The following is a 24385-nucleotide window of genomic DNA, read 5'->3' on the forward strand; positions in this document are numbered from 1 at the left end:
TCTTACTACCAGTCCAGGCCTAATACAAAGCTAATGGCACTTTATTTATTTATTTGACTGGTGTTTTATGCCGTACTCAAAAATATTTCACTGATATAACGGTGACCAGAATTATGGTGGGAGGAAACCGGGCAGAGCCTGGGGGAAACCCACGACCATTCGTAGGTTGCTTTTCCATGGGTTTCCTCCAGGCTTCGCCCAGTTTCCTCCCACCACAATGCTGGCCTTCATCGTATAAGTGAAATATTCCTGAGTACGGTGTAAAACACCGATCAAATAAATAAATAAATCAAAACACTCTTCTAAAATCAACAGAACAGTCACTTAGCCATGGACGCAGTCATTTAAACTAGGATATGTTGTTATAGTAAGTGGAATGATACCAAGGCAAGATACATGCAAAAGAAAATGTAGGATGAATGAAAAAGGCAACAGTGTTTACAGTGAATAGAATGCAGCTGAGGCAGGATGAATGCAGACAAAGTAGGATGGATGTAGGCTACAGTAAAGAAGAATGCAGCATGGAAATATTAGCAGTGTAACACAGCAGTAGCCTGAAATCAGTAGAAGCAAAGGTTGAAAGTGTTAAGAAATACAGTCTGAAATTAAAGAAGTTTTAGATAGCACCTTAAGAGTTAATTACACACTCACAAAGTGTAAAATTAATTAGCAAAAAATAAAAAAATTTATATAAATAGGCACCTTCACACAAATTATAGGAAGAACAGCAGCAACTATCACCTAATAGTGAAGCCTCAAGCAGTAATATTACACATGATACTTGTTTCCTTGCACTTTTCTCAAGCAACATCATTGTTCACTTTGTTCAAAAAGATTTTGGAGACTGAACAACCTTGAGAGAATTGGCCTGTTTCACACCTTAAAACACAGTAGAGAGAGCAAAGTTTCTAAACTAAGTCAATGTTGTACATGCTAAATGGTTGAAGAGACACTGCATTATAAACAGAACTGAAAAGTGAGTTAAATGGCTGCCAGATAAGTCGAGGGGGCAGGTGGGGCGTAGTGGGGGGGAGAGGGGGGTATTTGTAGAGCGGAGGGGGTAGGTTGGCAATTTGCAGTAGGGTAGTACTTCGTTGCCTTTCCACCCACCTTCTTCATGGTCCTCGTTCACGTGGTGTAACGCTGGCTCATATGCAGCTTGCTGAGTGGGAGATATCGTCGTCATGGGGAAGTTTTCTCGGCCAATCTTCTTTCTCTCCTCCTCGGCCAGAAGAGCTTTGTAGATCATTTCCTGCTGCTGTTTGCGACGGGTTGTTGTCGCAGTTACAAGTGATTTCTGAAAAGTACAAGAGAAGAGCTCAGGAAACTTGAACTCTGCGACACCATAAATCATAACTAAACGTGTAATGACCTAAAGTTTCACTCAAAAAGCCAAAAAGGATCTTTTCAGAGGTAAATAAACGTAATTCCCAACTCCAAACAGACTGTGAACATTTAATTTAATCCTTTCTTCTTGTGAAGGACAGCTAGCATGGAAGTTAAGTACAGGGAGTACATATCAGCTTTAACTATCCACATCTAAACTACCATAATTCTTCAACTTTTTCAACTGCCTCGGCACCCAGTGCAACATTCTGAGAGAACCACACGGTGTAGAGAAATAATTTGTACAGTTTTATGAAGTCGGTATTTTGGATGACACAAGCAAATCATTTTTAGTGTTATTTACATAATAACTGTATGCATAAACTCCACTTAAAAAAAGGGCTTTAATGGTTGAAAAGGTTGAAGCTTTACAGTCCATGTAACTAACATAGCACTGCTAAACAAACACTGCTATTTACAATTCTAATTCTACTCCACTTACAGACTGATGTGAGGGGAAAGCAGCAGGGGAACGAGAAGACATAGCACGCATATAATTATAATTTATGAATAATAAAGTAGACATTTTAATTTTAAATCTGATTTTTAGCACAGAATTCTTCTCTTTATGTTTGCATTCTACAGCCAGTCATATACAGATACCGTTTCGGGGGTCAAAATGTTTGGTTATTTACTCGTTTTGATGCAAAAAATGACTTTGGATCATGCCATTAGTATTCATAGTTTCAGATTCATAATCCTTTAATTATTGCATTTTATCCGCTTCTACATTGTTTTACAATGACACAACTGGGACGTAATACATTTCACGCCTTTACATTATACTAGATGAGATCAGTTTTGTAGAGGTCATCGCTCTGAAGAGCTCCAAACATTTTGATCCCTGTATTTATATATACCTAAATCATGTCAGAAGAATACAAGTGTTATATGTCAGTGCTTGGGGTTTAACGTGGTACTCAACAATTTTTCAGTCATATGACAACAAAGGAACCCTTAGAGTGCATGTAATGTACCTTCACTGATGCAGGACGGATTTCTATCGCCCTTTTATCTAGTGCTGCTTCACTGATACTCCTTACCGAAGGCAAGTAAGACGCCCCACCTGAGCCATTATACTGATACGGGTCAACCAGTCGTTGCACCATCCCTTTCATGCTGAACGCCAAGCGAGGAAGTTACAAGTTCCTCTGTTAAAGTCTTAAGGTGTGACTCGACCCAGGATTGAACGTGGATCTACCACCCACGAAGCGAACGCTCTACCAACTGTGCTAGCGGGCCGGTGTTACATGTAGGTGTACGTGTAACCAGACTGAATGAATGCTAAGGTTATAATGCCACATTAATGCTAGTTTAGTCATATTATGGCAACAGTAAGTTGAATCAGAATGAATGAATGAATGATAATGGCTTAATGCCACATTAATGCTAGTTTAGTCATATTATGGCAATAGCAAGTTGAATCTGAATGAATAAATGAATGATAATGGCTTAATGCCACTTCCACAATATCAAAGCCATACATCGTGGCCGAGGTAGTAAGTTTTGAGAAACACTTCAGAATATGTATATGTAACAGTCCGCTATTCAGAAAGATTTTCAAGAAATAAAATATAAATGACTGCTCTCCACACAAAAAAAAATTAGTGTTAAGAATTAGAATATGAATCCAATGAAGACTCACAGTTTCCTCTTGGTTCACGGTGACCTCTTCGATCTTGGCCTTGAAGTGTGGAGTCCACGGGGGGTCAATGACTGTAAGGTTAGGAAGCCCAATGGTGGGGGAGGGGAGGGTGAAATCAATCCCAGGAGGAGGGACCTTAGTAAACACAACCATAGACATGTCAACTTGAATAGCGAGTAATGTGAAATGTGGGTAATGTGAAATAATGTGAAAATCCACTGGGTATAAATCATGCTTGCGTATTAATATCCATGTAGGTAACCTTTTCAAAAGTGATATTTTATTTCAGAAGTTTAGAAAATGCTTTTTATTTTTAATAAATGGGTATCGCAAAATATACTGTGAAAGCACACAACATACAGGTCTTGAACAATAATTATCAACAATAATCGGTAAATGATTAACTCTGTGAAGACGAAGGGAGTAGATGTGGAATGCTTGAAGATGTGTCAGTGGTGAACTGATGGTGTGTTTGTAGTGAGCTTAAAGTGTGTTTTTGGTAAGTTAATGGTGTGTTTGTAGTGAGCTGAGGGTGTGCTTGTGGTGAGCTAATGGTGTGTTTATAGTGAGCTAAAAGTGTGTTTTTTTTGTTGAGTTAATGGTGTGTTTGTAGTGAGCTAAGGGTGTGCTTGTGGTGAGTTAATGGTGTGTTTGTAGTGAGCTGAGGGTGTGCTTGTGGTGAGCTAATGGTGTGTTTGTAGTGAGCTAAAAGTATGTTTTTTTGTGAGTTAATGGTGTGTTTGTAGTGAGTTAAGGGTGTGCATGTGGTGAGCTAAGGGTGTGCAAGTGGTGAGCTAATGGTGTGTTTGTAATGAGCTAAGGGTGTGCCTGTGGTGGGCTAATGGTGTGTTTGTAGTGAGCTAATGGTGTGTTTTTTATGAGTTAATGGTGTGTTTGTAGTGAGTTAAGGGTGTGCATGTGGTGAGCTAAGGGTGTGCAAGTGGTGAGCTAATGGTGTGTTTGTAATGAGCTAAGGGTGTGCCTGTGGTGGGCTAATGGTGTGTTTGTAGTGAGCTAAAAGTGTGTTTTTTATGAGTTAATGGTGTGTTTGTAGTGAGTTAAGGGTGTGCATGTGGTGAGCTAATGGTGTGTTTGTAGTGAGCTAATGGTGTGCAGTGCTAGTTGTGAGCCAGTGGAGTGCTAGTGATATTTTTAGACATATACTTGCTTGTGATAAACTTATCTTTACAATATAATCAGACGGGTATCAAGATCAGCTACCAACCTTGAAATAGCTGACAGCACCATCTTCCATTCGAGGCCAGACTTGAAAACGGAACTTCCACAAAATACCAAATCTGAAAAATGAAATATTAAGAATTAACAGTTCTGTAAACTGCCTACTGCCAACAAGGTCTGTGAAAACAAAGGCATGAAGAAAGGGGCAGAAATCTTCAGGTTTCCTTGTCCGTGGCTGGGATTAAAACAACATCTTGTGCGACCTAGCTACTTAAAGGCAAGCATCTGTCCTCACATTAAGGTGTATAAACTCTATACCTTAACACAGCAAACACCCTCTGAGCTGTGTCATCGTGTTGTAACTGTCGCATCATCATTTCATGCGTTCTCTCTGGAGCTTTAACAGATGAAAGCAGAAACACCGAAGCTGCAAAAAAAAAACAACAGATTGTCACTAAGATATATCTAAACTGACGCAACATCACTTGTACATCATGGAAAATGCTTTATTAAAGCAGCGCTAGTGTAGCGTAAAGACCCAGGAGCCTCTCAGCAATGCAGTCGCTGTGAGTTCAAGTCCAGCTAATGCTGGCTTCCTCTCCGGCTGTATGAGGGAAGATCTGTTTTCAACCTGCAGCGTATCGTGGGTTTCCCCCAGGCTTTTTCCTCTTACCATAATGCTGGCCACCGTCGTACTTGAGTACAGCATAAAACATCAATCAAATAAATAAATAATACGATACAAAGTATCGTACGACAAATGTACGCTAAAGAAATGTTGTACGACGCCTTGTGAAACTGGGTTCCAGTTTGAAATAAAAATCTATATATACATTCCTCATTAGGCCACATCATTTTAAGTTTCTGTTTTACCGTCATAAATGTGTATTTATTTATTTATTTGATTGGTGTTTTACGCCGCACTAAAGAAAATTTGACTTATATGACGGCGGCCAGCATTATGGTAGGAGGAGACTGGGCAGAGCCCCGGGGGAAACCCATGACCATCTGCAGGCTGCTGACAGACCTTCCCACATATGACCAGAGAGGAAGCCAGCATGAGCTGGACTTGAACTCACGGTAACTGCATGTGAGAGGCTAACGGGTCATGATGCTGCGCTAGCGCGCTAACCAACTGAGCAACAAAGGCCCTCCCCCTCCCTCCACCACCTCCCCCCGCCCCCGGTCATAAATAAATCTTTTTCCAATGTCGGAGAAGGGTATAGAAATAAAAATAAAAAAAAATCATCTAATTTATGGGAAATGGACTATCCTAGCAATTTTTTCCTATAGAAGACATAACAACATGATCGAAAAGCTTTAAAAAATAGGAAAATCATAAAAACACCAAGATAAGACAAAATAAAAAGATGTCTTTTTAAAATATGTTCTTCCATTTTTAGATTTTTTTTTTTTTTTTTTGATTGGTGTTTTACGCGATACTCAAGAATATTTCACTTATACGACAGCGGCCAGCATTATGGTGGGTGGAAACCGGGCACAGCCCGGGGGAAACCCACGACCATCCGCAGGTTGCTGGCAGACCTTCCCACTTACGGCCAGAGAGGAAGCCAGCATGAGCTGGTCTTGAACTCACAGCGACCGCATTGGTGAGAGGCTACTGGGTCATTACGCTGCCCATTTTTAGACCTCTTAGTGTTGGCTCACCTGTAAAACACTAATTACACTGTAAAACACTAATTAAACTTGTCGCTGTCTTACCTGCAGATGCAGCGATTTCCTGATCAACATCCAGCAGAAGCTCCCAGGCCACGGGAACAATATCGATAAAATGTTCCTCTGTGAGGGTTGGGGCTGCTTTAGTGATGATAGCCAGTGTGGACTGAGTGAGACGCTGAGCCTGTGAAGGGGGAACAAAAAGTGATCAGGTAAGTCACTGATTATGTTATTTTTCTTATTTTACCAGAAAATAAATGCAAGAAAACAAGCAGAAACTGATTCTACTGGAGTAGTGCATTTGGTTATATGTGAATTTACCCATAATACATTTCCAAGTCAGTATTTTATCAAATTTTGTCTGCAAAAAGTAGAAATTAAACACACAAAAAAAGTGTAATTTGAAAACTTCAAGTCTGTTTCTTATTTTTTTTTAATATGAAAAAAAAAAATGAAAACGACCCACTCATGAAACATTTTTTATCGTAGGTATCTATTTCTTCTTTTGCAAAAAAGTAGAAATTAAAACCAGTAAATGAAATTTACACATGTTCCATGCCTATGTTCTCTTGCAATGGTGAGTTTGCTAGAATACATGCCACAGTTTTCATGTAAACTTTCCATGCTGTAAACATTTTGTTGTGCGTCATTCTTTATCTACATCCCCGCTGGCTGCATGAAAATAGACAACTGGTCTTATTTACTTGATGGGTGCAACTCACACAATTCAAATAGCTGAACAGTTTTCTATCACAGCAAGAAGTTCGACCAGCTCACACATATGAGTTGTACTCCTAGTTTGTAAACAAGTTGCTTATTCTACTGTGCTGTCAGTTGCAGACAATGTGTAAATATACATTTTAATACAGATGATCTTTCAAACAACATTCGTTAGCGCGCTAGCGCAGCGTAATGACCCAGGAGCCTCTCATCAATGCAGTCGCTGTGAGTTCAAGTCCAGCTCATGCTGGCTTCCTCTCCAGCCGTACGTAGGAAGGTCTGCAGCAACCCGCAGATGGTCGTGGGTTTTCCCCGGGCTCTGCCGTGGAATAAGTGAAATATTCTTGAGTACAGCGTAAAACACCAATCTGATAAATAAATGAATTAAACAACATTCAGCGTTTCACACAACATACTCACTGATATATTTACCTCCCTAAATAATTCTCCGTCATGCTTTTTTTTTTTCGTCAAATAAATTTACTTGAACTTCTTTACGAGATAGATTTGTTTTAATGATTCATATTTAGGTGAAAAAAGTAAAAAAGGTTCTATTTTCATATAATTTATAGATCACTCTTATTATTACAAAACTTTTACGTTCGTACATGTATGTCATGCAACAATAGTTCATCAGCTCTGATTGCTGTTGATTGGTCCAAAATTCATGACACTTACGGAGAGATCGAAAGAGAATGGCTGCATGAAATATGCCATTTTTTCCACTTTTTAGAGCGGTAGATTTTAACACCTTTGTCTTGGTCATTCTCAGGATTTCTAGAGGTACGTTTGATGCAAGTTTCAGTGGTATTGGGTTTAAGGGCTTAACACCTTCGTTTTGGTGTTTGTTGTGAAATCTGATAGCGCTTAACCTTGTTTCAGATCAAGTCAAATTCTGAGAATGTGCACAAAGGTGTTAAAGTCTATTCTATCCCCAAAAATGAAGAAAATGAGGCAAAAATGGCCAAGACGAAGGTGTTAATGTCTATTCTACCCCCAAAAAAGAAGAAAATGAGGCAAAAAATGGCATATTTCAGGCAGCTTTTTGCTGCCGTTCTCTTTCCCTCCCTCCAAAGAGTTCATACATTTCAGACCAATCAACGGCAAGCTTTCTCCCTTGCAGCCGTTGAGTGATCTAGGAATGTAAAATTACACTGCACATGTATGATGACGTCATACTGCTGAGCTCAGAATGCAACGTCCTGAAACAAATGTTTCTTTTTGCACTTCATGGCGTCTGAGTGTAAACTATTAAAAATGTAAAAACAGAAGCGATATCTATAAACTGTGCGAAATAACACAATTATCACCGAAGGAAATTTTGACAGTTCACCTTTATATAGATCACAAAAGCAGATATAACAAGTAAACAAACTCAAATTCTATTTTTTGTTGACATAAACAGCTTGAAATCACATTACTCGGGGAGATAAATGTACTGACCTTTGTGTTGCATGAGACACTCAATGTTGTTTGAAAGTTCATCTCTATTTAATATGTATATTTGCCCGCTGTCCGCAACGAACAGCGGGCAGAATACAAAAGAAAACCCTCCAACCTCTTTAATGGCCCCATGTACCTGTGTGAGAATATACTTCATGATTGGATGATCCTCTTTAGGCTCCTTGGGTTTGTCCTCCTTTTTCACAGGCTGGTTCAGCTTCAGTTTTGTCATCGACACGTCTGTCTTGATTTTCTCCAGCAGCGGAGTGCTCTCCCTTCTCCTCGTCGGTGAAGACTGTTGGAAAATTGACTCCTAGAACAATACAACAAAGTAAATGTTTAATACAAAACACAGGTAAATTAGACACTGCTACCATAAATTCAGGGAACACGATCTATTCCATCAAAATCTGCTGAAATTTCTTCTACCAGCTGCACCCCTCCCCACCACCCCCCGACCTTCCTATAATGAGACTGAAATGAGACTGTACCCTTCTCTTGAGCTTCTCCTTGAAGAAATCCCTCCTGCTGTCAGAACGCTGTTTCTCCTGCTCTCTCTTCGTGTCAGCCTCCGTGGACTGATACACTTTTTTGACGGCGGTGATGAGACGGGCGCAACTACGACGCTGTCGCTCAGAGCAGTCGGGATGACAGAAACCCTCATGCGTGCAGATGAAGTTTGACAGGTTTGCCAGCTGAATCACCACCTGGAAAGACACAACCAAAAACAAGAGGCTATCAAATTTTAGGGAGACAGATAAAAAGCTTTGAGTACAATTAATATGCCTCAAAAAATAATTTTTAAAATTCATGACTTTAACCTAACTCCTGTTTCTGTTTTGTGTAAAAAATAGCAGGCTGAATAATTCTACCACTGAAATAAATCCGGTTAAAACAGCAGCTTGTATTTTAATGGGACACAACCTTTTCATGCAGCAGAAAGTTACCTTTAATTTGCAAAAATTTGGTAAAAATAAAATGAGCTTAATGCAGAATTAATAGCTAAGCTCCAGCTTATATTTCAGATTTTACTCATTGATGTTTCATGCCACACTCGAAATGGGTTCAAATCTGTGATTTCACCGATTATTTGAATTTTTAAAAAATATTTATCTGTATATAGGTATTTTGTCTGTTGCTTTAATATCTTGAGCTCTTTAATGTAATTTGTTCATATAATATATTTAGTTATGAGCGCATCATGAAAAAACAGGTGATGAACTGTAATCAGTAAAACACAGAACTACCGTAGATGCCATAATAATCCACCTCATATTATGTGCATATTTACATGCAAATTAAGGTAATAAAGCCTTATTTTTGGCACTGAATGCGACGTATTTCCTGTAGAAAATCATCCTACCTTAAAAAAATAGAACTAACTAAAAGATCAACAGAAGTCTGCATGAGGAGAAATGTCACAGACGACTTTTAGGTTGAATACAATTACATTACACGGCCGTACATGGGAAGGTCTGCCAGCAACCAGTGGATGGTCATGGGTTTCCGCCGGGCTCAGCCCGTTTTTCTCCCACCATATTGCTGGCCGCCATCGTATATGTGAGATATTCTTGAGTACGGCGTAAAACACCAATCAAAAAAAAAATAAATCAATGAAGTACAATACAAGTACACCAACCTTTATCCAGGGCATATTCTGGTGGAGATCATCTCCATCGCTATCCGCAGGACTCTCTTGCGCCTCATCACTCAGCATCCCTGACGATTCTGCATCATCTGCATGCTCCTCCAGCTCCGAGCGTTCCTCCGACCGCAGTGATTGGCTGCTCACTTTTCGGGACTTAACGCTGCCAAATCTCTTTATGCCTGATGAGATGAAGTACATGATTACAAGTAATGTAGGAACATATTAAATAATTACAAAAGCACAGTTTTAATAATTTACTCCTCATTTTATATGACATATATGTGAGAGAAAACATGCCAGGAAATAAGAAAATGTTCTGTTCTTAGATATGAAGCCATGACATACAGGTCATAGAATATAACTTTCTTCACTTTCTACAGTCAGTAAAGTGCTCTTGGACACACCATAATAAGGTTATTAAAGAACATAATGCAATGTACAACCCACAAATTCTTAAACTACTTTAAACTATGGCACATTACAAACATGAAAACCAAGTTTCAAACTGTAAGGTTTCTAGGGTTATTTTGTTTATTTATATATTTTTTATTTCTTATGTGTTTGTAATATACTATTACTTTTTGCGTGATCGCAGCAATCTAAATAAAATGTCATATATACGAGCCCGAAATATTAATCAGCTAGACTTCATTTCTTGAGTCCTCACTCTAAACCTAATACTGAGCTCAACATCAGCTAGACTTCATTTCTAGAGTTCTCACTCTAAACCTCATACTGAGCTCAACATCAGCTAGACTTCATTTCTAGAGTTCTCACTCTAAACCTAATACTGAGCTCAACATCACCTAGACTTCATTTCTAGAGTCCTCACTCTAAACCTAATACTGAGCTCAACATCAGCTAGACTTCATTTCTAGAGTTCTCACTCTAAACCTAATACTGAGCTCAACATCAGCTAGACTTCATTTCTAGTCCTCACTCTAAACCTAATACTGAGCTCAACATCAGCTAGACTTCATTTCTAGAGTTCTCACTCTAAACCTAATACTGAGCTCAACATCACCTAGACTTCATTTCTAGAGTTCTTACTCTAAACCTAATACTGAGCTCAACATCAGCTAGACTTCATTTCTAGAGTTCTTACTCTAAACCTAATACTGAGCTCAACATCAGCTAGACTTCATTTCTAGAGTTCTTACTCTAAACCTAATACTGAGCTCAACATCAGCTAGACTTCATTTCTAGAGTTCTTACTCTAAACCTAATACTGAGCTCAACATCAGCTAGACTTCATTTCTAGAGTTCTTACTCTAAACCTAATACTGAGCTCAACATCAGCTAGACTTCATTTCTTGAGTCCTCACTCTAAACCTAATACTGAGCTCAACATCAGCTAGACTTCATTTCTAGAGTTCTCACTCTAAACCTAATACTGAGCTCAACATCAGCTAAACTTCATTTCTAGAGTCCTCACTCTAAACCTCATACTGAGCTCAACAAGAGAAGATGAAAAAACATTCTGCTTCATAATTGTGACCTAAATCTAGGTCATATCTCTATGACAACTGACTTTACGCCATGACTTTCAGGGCGCGAGGAGCAGTGATTTCGAAAATCACATTGAACGAAATATTCGAATTTAGGCTGTTGACGCGAGCAATTCACGTCAGAACTTATTTGCTGGTCTTATTAACCATCATGAAACTTGGAGAATGCAATAAAACAGTGTCTAAGATATTTCAAAAGGCTTTATTTTGTGGTTCCGTTTTGGGTTTTCTGTATGATGGTGGACATGATGTTGAATCAAAAGGTTGATATCCTCTTCAGTTTCGATGTAGCAAATACAATCAACTAGATCTAAGAATAATCTTGATATACATCAGCTGCACATCCTTTCGTACACGCAAGACAACTTCTTGGTCCTGTACAAAGTAGTAAGGTAAGTTTGCAGGGTTTTAATTTTGAGCAAATCTGATACCAAGGCATGTTGCCATTGTTGACGCTTGACGGTTTTAGTCACACAGTGACACGCGCTTCATTTCCTTTCCCTAATTTTGGACCCTCGACTAAATTTTCGTCCCATCCAGTGTATCAAACACCATTTCGGTACCAAGAAATCACTGTAAAGTGTAGTAAGAGGTCGATAGGCAGGTTTTTTTTTTTTTGTCATGGAAATAATCAATAGAAGTAGACCTTTATGCAGTTGTGCTTTTTCATTGGATAAGCTTATCAATGAAAGTTCAGGTGACCAATCAAAATTTCCAGTTATTTATATAACGAGTGGTATATTGAAAATTTACATCACTGTTGTTATATCACTGACAGAGACAAATTATGGGATAAATATTATTTTATGAATTGGAGTTGTGAATTCTCAAATTTCTACACTATTTTTCTACATTCAAAGGCATCAAAATAGAACAAATATAAATAAACATACTCCCTCCTTCTTGGCGTTTAAATTTAAAACTGCGATTGTGTCGAAAACTTGAGTTGTGGCCAGATCCTCTCCTGAAGTGCTTCAGCAGTTTTGTTCTCCCCTGAGTACTAGTAACTCTTCTGCTTCCTGGGGACAGAAAACAACACTATATAATCTTATTCATAAATTTCACTTTCATTTAACTTTCACAGGCAACAAAGGCAACATAAATGACACAAGTAAGATTTTAACATTCTCTGGCCGTTGACATTTAGCAAGACAGATGCATTCAGCAATTTGTTCATAAAATCTATGCTGAATATCTGATTTTTGTTTTTAGACTAACCGTAGGCCCAGTTCCACTTTCAATTGCCTGTACTCAGCAATTTTTCATGGGTTAAGAATGGTGGGTTTGTGTAATATTATATCTTTATTTATTCAAAGTAAATCAATCAATTTACAATAAAGCTGCTCTTCCCCAAGGCCTTCAAACACATAACAAAATAAATAAAATAAATGATGTTTAATTGTCCCACCCTTCTTCTCCTCGCCGGGCTCGGCCATAGACAAGGACGTGGTACTGCTGTGTAGAGAATCAGAGCGCTCCTGTAGTCCATACACTGCAAAACTGATCTTCCTGTCTCCAGGACTTCCGACTACAACAACAACAGCATGACAACAGTTATTTGACATTGGCAGCATCTGACATCCATGCATGATAGACCTGTCATGGATGAAATAACACCACTGTCATGTCGTTTGAAGCAGAAATTAAGTCACAATTATTAATTAAGATTTTCATTTCATGACCTAGCTGACAGATAGTCAATGTCAATGACCTTAGTTTCTCAAATTGATGTACCAAAATTAGTTTCACTGAAGAGTTATGTGTCATCTGCGAAAAATTTTCACATTTGAATGGCACCTGTTTGGGTAACTCCAAAGATGAAGAAAGCTTAACCAATCAATTCACGTTCTACTTTGCACTGTAATTCTTTTCTTTCACAGTATGCTAAAAGCAAACATTTTATGTAAAAATCCACATGCACAAATTCCTAAACAAGGTAAAAAAAAAACATTCTTTCTGGTACTGAAACTCCAGTATTTCCAGTACGTCATGCTACCTTCCAAAGAAAACTTTAAAGGAAAAAAACCTCTAAAAATCGAGGTAAGCATCACTAAGTAGACACTGAAAACTATGCATAAATATACTTTCATTTTTTTTTTTTTACATTTTTGTGTGCTCAAACATTTGATTTCTAAGGTGCGATTTATGGATCATGCTATCAGAGGTTAGGTACTCACACAAAGATTATCCCACTCTAATCAGGACTTTGAATTTTGGAATAGCTCTTTTTACACATGAGTACCAGATTACTGAAATAATGTTCCCAAAAATTCCTTCCTTCTGGTGAGCATCAGGAAAAAAGGCGATATGACGTTAGAGTTCCTAGATACCGTCAGTATGGTTCATAAAGCTCACCATAGTTTTCAACTATTACAAAGCCTCTTAACACTCTCCAACAAAATTTGAAAAAATAAATGAAAGTATTTTTACGCACAGTTTTCAGTTGCCTTTAGGATGAACTTACTTCATATTTGAGCTTTCCTTTATTTTAAATTCCCCAAAACTCAGAGCTTGAATAAATTTTAGACAAAATATGTTCAGGGCTTAAAAGTGACTAACAATGTCAGCTGCTATATAGGATAATAGTTCACATGTAAGTCTTACTACAGTGAAGCTCAGTTGGTTAATGCACTAGCACAGCGTTATGACCTAGGAGCCTCTCATTGATGCGGTCGCTGTGAGTTCAAGTCCAGCTCATGCTGGCTTTCTCTCCATTTGTACGTGGGAAGGTCTGCCAGCAACCTGCGGATGGTTGTGGGTTTCCCCCGGGCTGTGCCCGGTTTCCTCCCACCATAATGCTGGCAGCCACTGCATTTAAATACTCTTGAGTACGGCGTAAAACACGAAACAAATAAACAAATAAATATGACTATGGATACCTGACAGATATTTGATGCATTAGTCACAGTTAATATGTACCTGATGACTGCGGCAATTCTGCAATGTTGGACTCAGAACTTTTTTCGGAATGCCCTGAACTGCTGACAGCTGCGCTCCATCGCCTGGCTGGTTGAGTTTTCTCCCCTACGTTGACCTCTTTCTTGGGGCCTTTCATTTTGGGTAGAAACTGGTAGGTCTCCCTTAGAAACGTGGTAACCTCAAATAGTACCATGCAGGCGATCATTTTGAGGGCGTAAGGACAGTCAAAGCCCGTGTGGTTCACAGTGGCTGTGGATGGTAAAAAATGCCAGTCTTTATTAGTTCATCTGTTTTGCTTATTTTGATATTTAATTAATCAGATCATACGGCAAAAAATGTTGATGAAAATGTGCAACTTTCTAATACTATCAATCCTTTATTTAAAAGTAAGCTTCATATTGAGACCAATAACTGATATACTCCAATAATTTTAGCCCAATTATTTGACTCACAAGGCCATCTAAATTTTAAAATTATTATTTAAAAAAAAGCTATCCTTTTTTCTTTTACTGAAGCACTATTTCTGGGTATCTGTCTTGCTATATTCTTCATTTCAAAAAACAAACGCCTGACAAGAACATGATAACTTTTGCTCGACGGCCGAGTTGCAACAAACTGCTCTCCGTTAAACGTCAAAGTTAAAATCTGGCTGACCTTCGTCGAGGAAATCCTCTTCATCATCCTCGTTCCTCAGTCCTTTCCTCGACTCCTCCTTCACATCGTTGAGGACGGCATACCGGTCTGTGTGCTCTTTACCCAACACATATTCCAGCTGGTAGCCTAGAGCCTACAAGAAAATGTTAAAAAAATAACTGTAATACATGACAGTTCATGTACATGAAATATCGCATTTACATCCAAACATCCAAATATCAGAGGAATTTACACGTAACTGTGACACAAAACCGTGTTCAAATTAACTACAATATAGTTAACACTTTTAACTACATAAAGTCACACCGGATGAGGTGTAGATGATTCCCACAGATCTGCCTAGTGCCCTCTTCCCATAAAATTGATTGGCTCTATAGCAGAGAAATATTCTTGGTTCACATGAAGTCACGTTGGATTGGATGAGGCATGGAGGAGTCCCACAGCTCTTCCCAGTTTCCTCTTCCCTAAACCTGGCTGCCTCCATTACAGTGAAATGTTCTCGGTTATTATAAATGTCCACCTAATTGTCCATCTCTAATGACATTATGTAGTAAATGACAACTGTCCATTACGAGACTACACTTGCAATGTCACTGATCGAATAGCTTATTTTATTCTATGACATCACAATGGGACATCCGAGAACAAGCTACACAGATGGTCCGAATGACAGTAGAACGCATCGTTTTCTTCCGTGACGTCGCAGTGCGTGTGTACTTCATACATGTATATAAATGAGTACACGTACACCTATAATTGTAACGTAATAATGGGAAGAACTGACCAGTTCATAGCTTTGGACTGTTTTGATACAGGCGACAAGGAGTTTTACAAATTCTCATTGCTTTCAAAAATTAAACGAATAGTAACATTGCAACAAGACGATGAGGTCTCAAGCATATGACAGTTTGCTAAAAAAAAGAAAAAAATTCACAAATTTTCCTAGACAGTTCAATGACGTTATTTTCAAAGTCGTTTATTTTTAAATCCAGGTCTAAGTGGGCGTATAATAACTCGGTTATTTTAGCTTGAATGGCGCTGTATGGACTTGTCTTGACACTGGGGAGCAGCTCGCAAACTGTCCGTTTCGTAGAACGCCAGGACTTATCCATACACTGCCATACAAGCCAATCAACTATACCTTTAATTTAAAAAAATTTCATCAGTTAAAAATAAATCTACGTGTCATTCTGATACAAGTACCCACCTCTGCCCACGAGTAAAACATTCGCCCTGCCAATCTCTGGATGATCAAGTTTCGCCGGTACGCTGATGGCTGGCCACGATTCTGAAGGGCCGCTGTCGAATGACGGAAACTCGGCAGGTTCAGTTTCATCCAGTTTGGCCAGTCGCCATGGTTACAGCGATGAATGAACTGTGCGCATTCCAACAACAGTGCTGCTCGGGCGACCACCGGAGCTTCCTGTTTCCAATGGCAATGTGGTTGGTTTGAGCAAAGTTACAAAAAAACAGCCATTAAAAAATTTAAAAATCTCAATACGGCTGTTACAGAATATTAATGAACTGATGTATTCCATCACTGTAACAGTAAATAACCCAGAAATGCACGGAACTCGGAAAGCAGAATTTCATTTTTACAGTGTCATAAGACTTTTCATTGGGTACATCTAAAATGAGTCTGGTAATCATATCTTACATTTAAAAATATGTAAATCTATAAAAATGTATCAAATCTTTTTTCTAATCCGTGTGGAATACAATGAAGAAAACATTCCAAATCAACATGCTCACAATAATATTTCTTTTTATTTACGTAAATAAAATAATAATTAGGTTTCTATTTCTGGGCAAAATTGTGAAAAACTCAAAATTCATAACATATGCAATTTTGGTTTCATGTATCTCGCACAAATGTTCAAAAACAGTCTTCCTCACCAAATCCAACATGGCTGCCACAAGTTGAGGATCTGGCAAAGTTCCAGGATGGCAGCATTCCAGCAGGAAGGAGAACCTGAGCATTCCGGATTTCACCAGATAACGATCCACTAGTTTCTTCTCCTTAACAATGACAACCTCGGTACCTAAAGACCCGCCAACTTCACACGAACCCCGCCGATTAAAACCTGATTGACCAACAAAAAAAACAGCTGCATATTAACAAATATTTTCGTATACAAAATATTTGTAAACAAATTTGTATATTCCCACAGTAGCCAGACAGGTTAACAACAAGAGGGTCTGTGGTATGAATTTATTGAATTCAACCTCATTATTATGTGTGAACAGTCATGTCATTTTAATTAAACCTCATGAATTGGATGTCTAAATAATCTTGTGATATTTTCAGCACATTTATCAGCGGAGGAAACTGAAGCCGCAAGAGACAGAACTTGAATTTTAGAACGATTTGCCAGCTTTTTTTTCTTTAAATATACTTGTACATGTACCCTAAATCTTCAACCTTTTCAACCCGATTATTGGAATCAATATTTTAAAATACTCTGAGAGAACTATTGGGTCTAGAGAAATCATTTACACAGATTTAGGCACCATGCATCTTCAGTGACACGAACAAATCATTTTTGCCTTATTTTCATAATAATTGTACGCATAAATTCCACAGAAAAAACTGCTTTAGTTGAAAAGGTTGAAGATTAACAATACTTTCAGTATAGCTGTGTTTGCTGAAACTGCTGTGAGTAAAAAAAAAAAACAAGCACTCCCACATCCCCAGCAAAGAATGATTTGTTTCACTCAATCACAGACTCCCTACCCTAGTTCCCTATCAAGCATCCTAGTTGTGTCAGAATATCTCACGTAGTAACTCTCACCATCGGTGCTGCCTCTTTTACTCATCCTCTTCCCCAGGTTCTTCAGCCCGTCTTCAATGCGTTTCCGCGCGCTCAGGAAGGTCATGGTTGCGTGACTGGCGGCCTTAAACGACATGCGTTTACGCTGGAACTGTCCCTCGCTCTTACTCTCCCGTCGGTCAAGCAAGGCTGTGGGGGGTGGGTCGCTGGCCACCTCATCCTCGTGGTCAGACTTGGTCTGCCTCTTCCAGGCTGAGAAGGAGAAAAAAGGGAATGATAAATTGTGGGAGTGAAAAGTAAGTAACTTAATACCAATGTTTACATTTCAAACTTTTCCATGAAGGTAAAAAATATGGAACTTTTATTTGATACAGTGTATATTGTGAAAGCTTTTTTAATGAAGAGAAAAACAAGTAAATTTCCTGAATATAATTATATTATTAAATCTTTTCTATGGACGAGGAACTCCTGCAACTACATAAATCCCAGTGAGACCTGCAAAAAAATCATCCTCTACATTGGTAATATAACCACATATGCTCAAGGAAGAAGGAACCCTTCAATGAGAAAGGTAAAAAGGGGAGATAATGTCAGGGTTTAGTGTAGAATTGGCTGGTGGACTTCTGATCACTAGAGTAAATCTTCAATATTTTTTCAATACGGATTATAGGAGTCATCCCTCATAAGAGTCATCCTTCATATGAGAGTCAATCTCCCATACAGGAGTCATCTTTCATACTGAAGTCATTTTTCATACAAGAATCAACCATTATTCAGGAGTGCGTCTTACCCAGCTGGAATTTGCTGAAGCGCCGCTTCGGCGTGCTGGGTCCGGAGGGTGGGTCATCCTCGTTGTTGTTACAAATACTAGTCCTAGGGCTGAGTTTACTGTGAATAGCTTCTTCCAGAAGCTCAGAGTCGCTGGCAGTCCCAAGCTGCATCACAAGAGGCTGGAGACAGAAGAAAGAAAGTGAATGTAAGCTTTATTTATTTTTGTATTTATATGACTTATTTAGTGTCATACTCCAAAATTTTTTGTCTAACACAATGGGTTTTATAGTTTTATGGGTAGACGAAACCAGACTGCCTGGGGTAAACCACCGGCCTTTGGCACGTTAAATTCGTAATTTTTTTCACACATGATCAACAGATGTGCACACACTGGTGAAAGACACGTGGTCAATCAACGTTTATAAACTGATCAAACAGTCACAAAACCAGTTAGAGCATGACAGTCTGACCACATCCGAGTTTGAATATACACCTTGAGTGTCCTAATTATTAAAATTTATTTATTTATATATACTTGACTGGTGTTTTACGCCGAACTCAATAATATTTCACTTATACAACAACAGTGGGCATTATGGTTGGAGGAACCCACAACAATCCACAGGTTGCTGGCAGACCTGGTCACTAAAAGGCAAGTAAATGTAAAAGTAAACTTTATTAACTTTATCGACCACATCACACTCTCCAAAAAAAAAGCTTTGATATTCAGACCTCTGCAGCGAAGAAGATGAGATAAGATGCCATATGGACCCAGTGCATTTGAAAACAAGTTTTGAAGGGATCCATGTGTCTTTTTGGACGTGTATTATTCGACGTAAGTACTTTTGCATATGCGTATTTTTGAATTCACATGAATTTCCTATTTTTGAAGACAAACTGATTTGCAAGAATTATGGCTTCAAACAGGGTTATGCATCTGACCAATAAATATATGACAAGGTACTTGGTGCAAATTTCTAAAAGCTGCAAAAAAAAATATACCAATATTTACTATAAAGTCAAATAACAATTGTCTATTTTGAAGCTTCCACATGTTTTATAATGTTTTTGGGACAGGCTTTGTCGCCGTTTTTTCAAATTATTTGTGTGCTAGTTATAACCAAATCAAACTCCTGTACATATACAAGTACCTTCCTCTTCTTGCGAAAGATGGAGCGACGTGACTTTTGCGCTGAGGGATCATCCATGTAGCTGGGTGAGCGCGGTCCATCGCGCTCCTCATTGTGGTCACAGTTCACTGACACATTCCGTCTGATAACAGCAAAAATATTCAATAAAAATTGTTGACTGTTTTATAAATTATAAAAATGAATTTAATGAATGTCAATTAAATTAACTGTCAATCTATAAGCGCCAGTTTGCAATCTCTGCCGTATCCCACAAATTGTTCATGTCATCTTACATGCAGAGCACAGGGGACATCTCTGACTTACAAGTACATGTAAGTCAAAATTTAACACACTGTCTCAAAGCTTGGTTCTTGGTCATGGAAGTTGAAATTTTGACACATTAATTATTGTGTGGATTTGCAGATTACATTGACAAGGTGGTCAAAATTCACAGGGCTCGAAAATAAGCTCTAAAATCAAATGTCAATATTTGACTTCTGCCAAATCTGGTTTGGTGGAATCCGCCCTAGGTCATCAGTTAAGTGAGTGAGTGAGTGAGTGCTAGGGGTTTAACGTCGTACTTAACAATTTTTCACAAAGGAATTTTACGACAAAGGAATCCTTAGAGTGCATGTAATGTGCCTCCTAATTGCAGGACGGATTTCCACTGCCCTTTCATTTAGTGCTGGCTTCACTGAGAAGCCTTACCAAAGGCCCCGCCCGAGCCATTATACTGATACGGGTCAACCAGTCGTTGCACTGTCCCCTTCATGGTGAACGCCAAGGGAGGAAGGTAAAACTTTCTCTTTTAAGGTCTTAAGTGTGACTTAACTCAGGATTGACGCTGGATCTACTGCTCCTGAAGGTGACGATCTACAAATAATAGCTCCTAATAATACTTACTTGTAATAATGCCCTGACGTCTCAAAACGTCGTCTGGATTGTCTCCCTTGAGGTGAATCACTGGAGGTCCTCTGTTTTAACTTGAGACTGGCATCCAGGAGACCGCTGAGCGCCACTCTACGAAATGTTCCGCCATGAATCTCCTTAATGTACGTCAGAAGTTGTCGGATGTCACAGAACAAACTCTGTCACAAGAAATTACGAGATTTCATACGATTCTTTGATAAAACACGAATAATTAATCCTGCGCATGATTTAGTAATATAGATGTACACGTACAAAGAGTGTTTTATGAGGTTAATCTTTAATTATTGTGTGGATTTACATTTTTGTATGTACATGTATTTACCGTATATATTCTTTACTATGCTTCCAACAGTTTACATAAAAACTGAACATTTCATTTTAGATATGAACATTTTTGTGAACAGGAGTTTGTCTTTTCCTTCAAATGTTTGAAGAAATACCGTAAAAATCCACATGTGCTGGATTATAGCCATTCCTTTTCAATTCAGACGTCATAAAATTATCTATAACTCACAATGTTGTCATGGTTACTGATATCTTTCCAGGAAGTGACACACTTTGTCACAAAGGGTTTGAGGATATTAGACATGAGCACTCCCTCTACACCACGGTAGCCAATCCCTCCAATGCTGTGACCAAAGTTGTTGTGGAAGCCATTTCGAGAAAGTCCTTCCTGAGAAACTGACTTTTTGTGAACTGCAAGAAAAAGATAACGTAGACATTAATCTCAGATTTCATGAACATAGTCCTGGGATACAATGAGGTTTCATGTACATAGTCCTGGGATACAATGAGGTTTCGTGTACACAGTCCTGGGGTACAATGAGGTTTCATGTACATAGCCCTGGGATACAATGAGGTTTCATGTACATAGCCCTGGGATACAATGAGGTTTCATGTACACAGTCCTGGGGTACAATGAGGTTTCATGTACATAGCCCTGGGATACTATGAGGTTTCATGTACATAGCCCTGGGATACTATGAGGTTTCATGTACACGGCCCTGGGATACAATGAGGTTTCATATTTGCTGTCCTGGGATACAATGAGGTTTCATGTTTGCTGTCCTGGGATACAATGAGGTTTCATGTACATAGCCCTGGGATACTATGAGGTTTCATGTACATAGCCCTGGGATACTATGAGGTTTCATGTACACAGCCCTGTGATACAATGAGGTTTCATGTTTGCTGTCCTGGGATACAATGAGGTTTCATGTTTGCTATCCTGGGATACAATGAGGTTTCATGTTTGCTGTCCTGGGATACAATGAGGTTTCATGTTTGCTGTCCTGGGATACAATGAGGTTTCATGTTCATAGTCCTGGGATACAATGAGGTTTCATGAACATAGCCCTGGGATACAATGAGGTTTCATGTACATAGCCCTGGGATACAATGAGGTTTCATGAACATAGCCCTGGGATACAATGAGGTTTTATGTTCATAGCCCTGGGATACAATGAGGTTTCATGTACATAGTCCTGGGATACAATGAGGTTTCATGAACATAGCCCTGGGATACAATAAGGTTTCATGTACATAGTCCTGGGATACAATGAGGTTTCATGTACATAGCCCTGGGATACAATGAGGTTTCATGTACATCCTCCTGGGATACAATGAGGTTTCATGTACATAGCCCTGGGATACAATGAGGTTTCATGTACATAGTCCTGGGATACAATGAGGTTTCATGAACATAGCCCTGAGATACAATGAGGTTTCATGTACATAGCCCTGGGATACCATGAGGTTTCATGTTCATAGTCCTGGGATACAATGAGGTTTCATGTTCATAGTCCTGGGATACAATGAGGTTTCATGTACACAGTCCTGAGATACCATGAGGTTTCATGTTCATAGTCCTGGGATACCATGAGGTTTCATGTACATAGCCCTGAGATACAATGAGGTTTCATGTACACAGTCCTGGGATACAATGAGGTTTCATGTACATAGCCCTGGGATACAATGAGGTTTCATGTACATAGTCCTGGGATACCATGAGGTTTCATGTACATAGCCCTGAGATACAATGAGGTTTCATGTACACAGTCCTGGGATACAATGAGGTTTCATGTACATAGCCCTGGGATACAATGAGGTTTCATGTACATAGCCCTGGGATACAATGAGGTTTCATGTACATAGCCCTGGGATACAATGAGGTTTCATGAACATAGCCCTGGGATACAATGAGGTTTCATGTACATAGTCCTGGGATACAACGAGGTTTTATGAACATAGCCCTGGGATACAATGAGGTTTCATGTACATAGTCCTGGGATACAATGAGGTTTCATGTACATAGCCCTGGGATACAATGAGGTTTCATGTACATAGCCCTGGGATACAATGAGGTTTCATGTTCATAGTCCTGGGATACAATGAGGTTTCATGTACATAGTCCTGGGATACAATGAGGTTTCATGTACATAGCCCTGGGATACAATGAGGTTTCATGTACATAGCCCTGGGATACTATGAGATTTCATGTACATAGCCCTGGGATACAATGAGGTTTCATGAACATAGCCCTGGGATACAATGAGGTTTCATGTACACAGTCATGGGATAACATGAGATCTCAAAATTCTAATACATGTACAACCTCATATATAGACATTTAATACATCCAATGCCTTCAATTTATTTATTTATTTGACTGATGTTTCAGGCAACACTCAAGAATATTTCACTTATACGACGGCAGCCAGCATTATGGTGGGAGAAAACGGGGCTGAGCCTGGGGGCAACCCACGACCATCCGCAGGTTGCTGGCAGACCTTCACACGTACAGCCAGAGAGGAAGCCAGCATGAGCCAATGCTTTCATAATGTATATATCGATAAAGAATCTTCTAAAAATGTAATTTTTGGAAACAGTTTAGTATATTTTAGTCATTTTTTTTTTCAAGTTAATTTTCCATTTTATTTTCATGTCCTTTCGTGTGGCATTGGGGGCAGTGAAGCAGAGGGATACTCACTGCTACTTTGGCAGTGGCCTTAAGCAGGTCATGAGGTTTTTCAAGTACCTTCCAGTTGAAGGGTGATACATGTAGTTTTAGTTAAAAATTCTGAAGTGCAGCTTTAAACACAATGATGTTACAGCAGATTTTATGCTATAAAATAGAAGAAAAAAAAAACGAATTTATTGAGTAAATACATGTATCAATGTAATCAACTCAAGTCTGCAGTGAGTAGGCTTGCCTACTGACACCATTTTGCAGAGTGATTGTACTGTATGTTTTAATAAGCCCTTTTAAAAATCAATTACATGTAGTCTGAAGTCAGGAAATACGACATTCAAAGTTTTTGGGGTTTTTATTTTTGAAAAAAAAAAAAAAAGATAAAAATGTAACACAGGACTCGTTTTTGCAAGGCACAGTTTTTACTTTTCTCTGCCTGGTCCCCTTGCTCCTAAAACCTGATTGCTATTGCACACAAACAGAAATTATCATTCATTATAGAAAAAAACAAAGTGAAAAATCAGTGCACCTTGTGGTGAGTGAGACATGGAAGCGGCTGCAGCCTGAGACGGATCGATGCAGAATCCCAGGAAGGAGTGAAGAAAGTCAACAATATCCTGTAATGAAGGCTTGTTCACAGCATCACGGAAATACTGACGGAACACCTCTGGGTTCAGGCGCTGCAGCCTGTGTAAGCAGTTCTGACCCTTGAGACGAAGGTCATCACCATGGATACCACGCGCCCCATCACCACATCCATGAGGACATCCCAAAGCTTGGTAAATTCTGACGATAAAAAAATTTGATTTATTGTTTTGCTTCTTGCCCAAGATACTCAAGACCTTTTCTCTAACCAGTATACAATGGCAGCCTTTAAGTGCATGGTGTAAACTACCCACTCTCGGCAAGTCAATGACAAGCTTTCCCACGCATAAAGAACATACACTTACCATATTGGTGAAAGCTAAGTGGTCTTTAATGAATGTCAGACTGTACGAAACAACCATATACCTGGCTAACTGTGCAACATGAA

At 39.0% G+C, this 24385-nt stretch overlaps 1 protein-coding gene across 1 annotated transcript in view; it reads right to left on the minus strand.

The window, feature by feature from the left end:
- LOC135480427 (protein unc-80 homolog) overlaps window positions 1-24385 on the minus strand; it is a 100042-nt gene that overhangs the window by 48989 nt on the left and 26668 nt on the right. Inside the window, exons 4-23 of the mRNA XM_064760257.1 lie at window positions 23882-24138; window positions 20896-21077; window positions 20355-20539; window positions 19473-19593; window positions 18341-18500; window positions 17572-17802; window positions 16676-16863; window positions 15987-16202; window positions 14780-14912; window positions 14126-14374; window positions 12615-12734; window positions 12100-12225; window positions 9690-9877; window positions 8542-8757; window positions 8187-8363; window positions 5933-6071; window positions 4529-4637; window positions 4257-4329; window positions 3032-3166; window positions 1111-1297 (exon numbers count right to left, since the gene is read on the minus strand). Coding sequence (XP_064616327.1) covers window positions 1111-1297; window positions 3032-3166; window positions 4257-4329; window positions 4529-4637; window positions 5933-6071; window positions 8187-8363; window positions 8542-8757; window positions 9690-9877; window positions 12100-12225; window positions 12615-12734; window positions 14126-14374; window positions 14780-14912; window positions 15987-16202; window positions 16676-16863; window positions 17572-17802; window positions 18341-18500; window positions 19473-19593; window positions 20355-20539; window positions 20896-21077; window positions 23882-24138 — 3392 coding nt within the window. The remainder of the gene's footprint in view (window positions 1-1110; window positions 1298-3031; window positions 3167-4256; window positions 4330-4528; window positions 4638-5932; window positions 6072-8186; window positions 8364-8541; window positions 8758-9689; window positions 9878-12099; window positions 12226-12614; window positions 12735-14125; window positions 14375-14779; window positions 14913-15986; window positions 16203-16675; window positions 16864-17571; window positions 17803-18340; window positions 18501-19472; window positions 19594-20354; window positions 20540-20895; window positions 21078-23881; window positions 24139-24385) is intronic.

Source organism: Liolophura sinensis, chromosome 13 (assembly GCF_032854445.1).
Source record: "Liolophura sinensis isolate JHLJ2023 chromosome 13, CUHK_Ljap_v2, whole genome shotgun sequence".
In the NCBI taxonomy this organism is placed as follows: Eukaryota; Metazoa; Mollusca; class Polyplacophora; order Chitonida; family Chitonidae; genus Liolophura; species Liolophura sinensis.